This window comes from Elephantulus edwardii, unplaced genomic scaffold (assembly GCF_000299155.1).
Source record: "Elephantulus edwardii isolate Elephantulus edwardi_28Jun2011 unplaced genomic scaffold, EleEdw1.0 scaffold00020, whole genome shotgun sequence".
Classification (NCBI taxonomy): domain Eukaryota; kingdom Metazoa; phylum Chordata; class Mammalia; order Macroscelidea; family Macroscelididae; genus Elephantulus; species Elephantulus edwardii.
Window position 1 is genome coordinate 9,321,156 of NW_006399770.1, and position 7,680 is coordinate 9,328,835.

A 7,680-nucleotide genomic window follows, 5' to 3' on the forward strand; every position below is an offset into this window, starting at 1 on the left:
CACTTCAGATTTTTCCCCTATTAATACCAAAAGGGCTGTTTTCCATTCTTTCAGAAGTCAAATATAAGTAAAATAATTACTCCTTCCCCTTCTCGTTGTAAGGTGTCTTCAAGTTGACTTCACCTCACAGTGATCTGTGTACATACAACAGAACACAACCTTGTCTGATCCTTTTCCATCCTTACACTCTCTTCTTTGCTTAACACTGTCTTGCAATGAAAACATTGTTTCATCTTATTAAGTATTTTCCTCTTTTTCAACAACCCTGTAAATTTCCAAATATAACATTCCAAATATAACAATAATATAATTATCAAGAACTAGCTTTTCCTGACAGCATATTCAAAGTATATAAGAAGAGGTTTCACCTGTGCTTCTAAGGAATCTATTGGCTGCACTTCTTGCAAAACAAGTTTGTTCTATTTGGAGGATGGCAAGTCTACTCCCGTATGATTTTCTGCCTCTGAAAACCTGCAGGAGGGTGAGCTACAGGTGTGCTCCAACTCTATAGCAAATAGCAACAATGATACATTTAATACTCTTTGTCAACACTGCAGTTCAAAGGTTTTCAGTTCTTCTTCAGTCTTCCTTATTCATGGTTCAATTTTCACATGCACTTTAAGCTATTTAAAAATGTTATAGCTTGGATAAGGTGCATCTTAGTCTTTAAACTGACACCATTGTTCTTTAGCACTTTGAAGAGATCTGTGACAGCAGATTTGCCCAATGTAATATATCTTTTGACTTCACGACTGCTGCTATGATGGGTATTTATTGTGAGCGCTAGTAAAATGTAATCATTGACAACTTTAATCTTTTTTCTATTTTTCATGATGCTTCATTGGTCCAACTGTAAAGATTTTTTTGTTGTTGTTTACTTGATAATAAGGTGGAATTTACACTAAAGTCTATACTCTGATCTTCTTCAGTAAGTGCTTCAAGTTCTCTAGACTTTCCTCAGGCACAGTTGTGTCATTTACCCTTCACAGTTTGTCGATGATGAGTCTTCCTTCAAACCTGATGTCCTGTTCTTCTTGCTCAACATATTTTTTTCCCTCAGTATTTTTTCTTAGTAAGTTTTTCATAGATTGACAGAGATTCACCAATAAAACAGAAAAGTATTAAAATAAAAATAAGCTCTTAAAATTTCTTTAATTGGCAAACATTATAAAACAATAATCATCATTAAATATACTAATAGGTACTCTATGTATTACATTTAAAAAGCTGAAAATATGTGTATATGTTGTTGTTGTTATGTGCCGTCGAGTCGTTTCCGACTCATAGCGACCCTATGCACAACAGCCCTAAACCCTGCTCTATCCTGCGCCAACCGCACTGCCTCTGACACACCCATCCCGATTACCCCAGTCACTGAATCGATCCATCTCATAGACGGTCTTCCCCTCCTGCGCTGTCCCTCCACCCTCCCAAGCATGATGTCCCTCTCCAAGGACCCGTCCCTCCTGGCAACATGTCCAAAGTATGTCAGACGAAGCCCCAGAATCCTTGCCTCCAAGGAGTAGCTTGGTTTAATCCTCTCCAAGATGAATCTGTTTGTTTTCCTGGCAGTCCATGGTACATTCAGTACCCTTCTCCAGCACCACAGCTCAAAAGCATCCACTCTCCTTCTGTCCTCCCTAGTCATTGTCCAACTCTCTGATGCATAACAAGCGATTGCAAAGACCACGGCCTGTATCAGGCGCACCTTAGTCTCCAGAGAGACACTGTTGCTCCTGATTACCTTTGAGAGGTCCCTAAGAGCAGACTTTCCCATCGCGATACACTTTTTGATTTCCTGACTGCTGGTGCCAAGAGTGTTGACTGTGGAGCCGAGCAAACTGAAGCTGTGAACACTCTCAATCTCTTCGTCATCCATCCTGATGCTGCCAATTGGTCCAGTGGTGAGAATCTTTGTCTTCTTGACATTGAGCCTCAGTCCATACTGAAGGCTGCAGTCCTTGACCCTTCGCAACAAGTGCATGAGGTCCTCCTCAGTTTCAGCAAGCAGGGTTGTGTCATCTGCATAACGCAGATTGTTAATAGATCTTCCACCAATCCTGTTGCCACAATTCTCCTCATAGAGCCCAGCTTCTCTGATAATCTGCTCTGCATACATGTTGAAAAGGTATGGAGACAGGATGCATCCCTGGCGTACACCCTTCCCAATTTTGAACCATACAGTGTTACCCTGCTCTGTTCTGACTACTGCCTCTTGGTCCAAGTACAGGTTTCGCATTAGCACAAGTAAATGTTCTGGGATTCCCATTCTTCTCAGAGTCAGCCACAGTTTGTTATGATCCACACAGTCAAATGACTTTGCATAATCAATGAAACACAGATAGACATTCTTCTGGTATTCTCTGCTTTCAGCCAAGATCCATCTAATATCAGCAACGATATCCCTAGTACCACGACCCCTTCTAAACCCAGCCTGGACTTCCGGCAGTTCTCTGCTGATGTGCTGTTCTAATCTTTTTTGGATGATCTTCAGCAGAATCTTGCTTGCATGTGAAATCAATGACACTGTTCTGTAGTTTCCACACTCAGTTGGGTCACCTTTCTTTGGAATGGGAACAAATATAGAACTCTTCCAGTCAGTTGGCCAAGTGGTTGTTCTCCAGATTTCTTGGCACAACTTGGTGAGCACATCCAGGGCAACATCTGTTATCTGAAATACTTCAATTGGCATACCATCTATTCCTGGGGCCTTATTTTTTGCTATTTCCTTCAAAGCAGCTTGAACTTCTTCCTTCATCACCATAGGCTCTTGCTCATATGTTATTTCTTTAAATTCCTCTGTATCTGCCAATTCCTTTCTATATAATGATTCAGTATATTCCTTCCATCTTCTTTTAATACTTTCTGGTTCATTTAATATTCATTGATTTCACATGCAAGCAAGATGTGTATATATTGAAGAAAAATTTACAGCAAGGCTATCCCATAATGAGCCATGTTCAACATCACAATTTAGATCTCTTTAACACCTATCCTCTTTCACTGATTTTAACTCCTGCAAATGAAATTCAAACTGGGTTGTATTTGGTCTAGTATAGTAGCTTCCTTATCTTCTGATTCCACTTTCATTTCCTTATGAAGCTAATAAACTAGACAGAAAGATGGTCAAGCAAATCTAAGACAAAGTATAATAACCTGAAATAAGTATACAAAGAAGTGTTTCAGATGTAGAAGTGGTTGAATACATACAAAAAAAGATGGTGTGAGAATCTTGATACTCAAACAGTACTTTATAATACTGAGAAAGATGAAAATAATTTTAAAAATACTTAGTTTATAAATATAGATGTATGCATGAGTGTTGTTTTATTATGACAAAAATGTGTATGTGTGTGCATACAGCATACATATGCCACCACAGATCTTTCAATTGTGCTTCCTTCAAGTTATCACTAACTCTGAGATCACTGCCTGTCTATTGTATTTTGTTGGCAAATGTTAGTAAATGTTAAAGTTCATGTTCTGATAGTTTGCTGCTTTAATATATTTCCTCAGTAAAATAAGAAACTATCTTAACACCGAATCTCAGGTTGATTTTGAAAACTGGAACTAGGCTGAGTAGGATAGAGGTCTAGGGCTACTAAGTTGAAGGCTCTATACCTAGGAATCAGAGATTATTAGTCTGCCAAGGAGAGGTTTAAGAGATTATAGAACCATAAATATGAAATGTGTGTGAGACCTCCAGGTAAGGCTTTCCAGTGGAAATCCATGGAAGAGAGAGGCTTACTGGGGATGTAGATTAGGGAATAGGAAAGAAGGACATGTGATGGAGAGACTGACAATGTGTTCAAAAAAAGAATAAAATAAGAAAACTACATGATAGGTTTTGAGACCTAAAGGAATTGAAAAAAATGGGACTGTCCATCCAACGTCCTATCTGTCCATGTATCCTTCTGTGCCGTCATCTCTGAGGTTATGAATATTCCAAACTGCAGCCTTTGATAAAAGTAAAAAAGCCTTTGATAAAAGTGAAACGAGGATCAAGAGTACTGTTACCTTGTCCCTTTTATGTCCCAGGCTTCTGTGCATTAAAATTGTACTATTTATGTAGCCTCATCTCTTTTAATTTATAATTTATTTGGACAACATGACTTAATTTCAGCATTTTGATCTTAAAATACTATTTCCTAAGGAAAAAAAGCTAAATCAGTAACATTCATTGCCAGATCATTAAGTATGAGCCAACACACTCTTCCTAGACCTCAAAAACCTCATTCTCCATCCCCGAGGAATGAATGATAGGGACGGAATGACTGGATGAGGTGGGTAAGTGAACAGTAAACATGATACAATCAGAGCCAAGCTCTGATCCTGACTATTAGATTTGGCTTAATTATCAAAATAATAGGAGAACAACCACAGTAGACCCAATGCAGTGAAAAAGAGGACTAAATACTCAAAAGAAACATCACAGACCAAAACACTATTATTAGTAGAAAACAAGCGAAAGAAACCAAAATTATGTAGTCAGAAAGGAATATTGTGAGGAGAAAGTCTTTTCTGACTAGAAAAGGACACAAATTTTATCCAAATGAATAAACTTTTACTGAAATATTCTATGTAAACACTATTGCATTTATTTTTAATTACATTATAGAGGTAGGATAAATCAGACTATTTTGTCAATAATTAATACTAACTAGATCAAGTAGTAAAGCTCTTTTCCTTAAAGATTACAAAGATATTGTATGCCCAAGTTTACATTTTTGCATGGGAAGAGAGTGCCCATCCTTCTCTGGTAGAGCAGCTGGTGGCCTTGAACTGCATGCCTTTGGGACTACAGTGCAGATTCTTGTTAGATTGTATAGAGAATACTATGTTTATTTAAATACAAATACTAGGATGTGTATGGAACTGTGCTTCACTCTCAAAGACATGTGGTTCAAACCCACCAGTTGTTCGATGTGAGAAGGATGGGCAATGAGAGAAGAAAAAAGACACATAGATGTATAAAACCCATCACTGTCAATCCTCTAGCAACAATCTAGGATAGAGTGTAACTACCCCCTAGGGTTTCCCAGGCTTTAATTTTTTATGGAAGCAGATTTCCACATCTTTCTCTCACAAATCAGAATATAAAGTGGCTTCTGAACCAGCAGCCTAAAGGTTAACTCATTGTGCAACGAGAGTTCCTTCTATGGATTTCAGGCAAAAATAAACGGGAAAGTACTTATTAATTGGAAAAAATAGAAATTGATAGCAAATTCCTACCTGTATATATTTGTGTATGTACCAAGATGCTTGCTTCCCATCATTCACTGATTCCACAGTGGTGTTTGCCATACCAACAACATCACCCCCTGCAAAGACCCATGGCTCACTGGTTTGCATAGTTTCTGGATCGACTTCTGGAAGATTCCATTTATTGAACTTTATAGGACTCAAGGCTTCTTTTACTAGGGAGAAAAAAAAGACAACAGGCAGTTACTATCTGTATATCGCATAACAATAGTTTAAAAATTAAGAAAAATTATTTATAATTACCGTTCCAGGGATTCAAACCACTGTTTTAAATGACACATAACAATATAAAGCTAATGCAACATCTGTATTAATAACACATTCAAAGTATAGTAACCTAGACAACTCACTTGAAGATATGCCTTACATAGAGTTAAATAGCACAGATTCAGCGAGTGTTTTAGATCTTATATTTCTGGGTAAGAAGTATGGTACCATGAAGAAGGAAAATACAGTCTTTTAAAATAATATAAGATGAATTTTCTTAATTTTACTTACTCACATTTTATTCAAGAATATTACTCCTCATGTGATCCCAAATTCCCTTTTTATATATAGACCAATGATAAGTTTTATAATTAGGTGTTTCATAAAATAATGAAAATAAAGTCTTCTAAATTGTCACAAAGTTATTTGCAGTATGTGTTAAGCACTTTAATGGATAGAGAAATATAGTGAAGATACATTTAGTCATCTGTTTCTTTTTCAAATAACAACTAATGTGGGTATTATCATTAGAATCTTATGAAAAATACTTCATCAAATAAGTTTTACAAAATAATGTTATAACTACATAGAGTTTCCATGCACCTAATAATGTAAGAGAACAAAGAAATTGAATTCATTTAAAAGATGCAGTAGTCCTTTCATTCTTAGATGTTGTTGTTAGTTGCTGTCGACTTGAGTACAACTTATAGTGACCCTATGAAACCTCGACTTGAAGCCTGCCCTAGCTTGTGCCATCCATATGATCTCTGAAACACTAGAGCCCATTGCTGATGCCACCATGTAATCCATCGCATTGGGGATCATCTTCTTCATTGCTGACTATCCATCTTTCCAAGAATGATATCCCAATCCAAAGAATAGGCTTGTCTAGCTATATGTCCAAAGTATGAAAAATGAAGCTTTGCTATCTTTGCCTTTGAGGACTACTCTGGATGCACATTTTCTAAGACATGATCTGAAGATTATGTTTCTAGTTAAAGTTTACTGCAAGTGTACTTAGATAATATTTATAAATTCATATTTGTGAGTTAGACTTTTTTCTAATTATTTTATAGCCCCCAAATTGCATTTTGTGGCAATGTGCAGATGTAAGCACAGATGCAAAAAAAAAATATAATTACTTTACACACAAATCCTCAGCTGGAGTCAGTGTGAAACTCTGCCTTTTTGATTCAGGTCTCATATCATAAATAAATGTCCTTTTCACATCATATTGAGTGCACCATTTTTTTTTAACATTTTTATTGGTGGTTTTGTTGTCCAATTTGTTGACTAAGCACAGTGGCAATGACTGTCATGTGCTTTATCAAGAGAGCTATTACCTTATTATGTGTGTAAGGTAGTCTTATTTGGGTATTTGTTGTTGTGTTGTTGGTCATGAGTTCACGAGTAATAAACAAAATTATGTCTTATAAAGTATCGCTAAACAATCATGTTTGTAAATCAAAACCACAATAAGATGCCTTCTTACTCCAGCAGCAGTGGCAAAGTTTAACAGGGCAGCAAGTAAGAAATGTCAGAGAGGATGTGGTGAGAAAGGAACTCTTATACTTTGTTGGTGGAATTGTAAAATGTTACAACTACTCTGGAAGGCAAATTAGTGTTTCCTCAGAAAGCTAAATATAGAAATTTCATATCACTCAGCTATGCGACTGCTTAGAATATACCCCAAGAAAATGAGAACTGAGGCACTAATGGAGACTTGTACACCAATGTTCATAAGAGCATTATTCACAAATGCATAAAAATGGAACCAGCCTAAATGACCAACCATGATTGAATGGATTGAGAAATTTTGGTAAATTCACATGATGGAATACTACACAGCACACAGGAGAAATAAATTCGTAAATCACTACCTAAATTAGGAGGGACTGGAGAGTATCATGCTAGTGAACTAACTCAGTCCTATAAGGACAAATCCTGTGTAAGATCATTATTGTAGAAATAGATCACTTGTAAAACATATACGAGGATCTAAAGGCCAGAAGGTGGAAGTAGAGGAGTGAGGAAGGCTGTGTGCAGTAATCAAAGGGTCAGACAATTTGATGGGTCGAGGGAAGGGTGGATTAAGGAGGTAGGAAAGATTCGGTGTGAAAAACAATGTATATGAACTTTGTAAGTAAGCCAGTATAAAATAAAAAAAAATATATATTAAATAAAAATAAATACTTTAGTGTCAAGCAAAGT

At 36.6% G+C, this 7,680-nt stretch overlaps 1 protein-coding gene across 1 annotated transcript in view; it reads right to left on the reverse strand.

Moving 5' to 3' along the window:
• Nucleotides 1–7,680, reverse strand: part of DPYD (dihydropyrimidine dehydrogenase) — a 1,462,963-nt gene that overhangs the window by 821,003 nt on the left and 634,280 nt on the right. Inside the window, exon 12 of the mRNA XM_006882430.1 lies at nucleotides 5,233–5,417. Within this exon, the coding sequence (XP_006882492.1) occupies nucleotides 5,233–5,417 (185 nt within the window). The remainder of the gene's footprint in view (nucleotides 1–5,232; nucleotides 5,418–7,680) is intronic.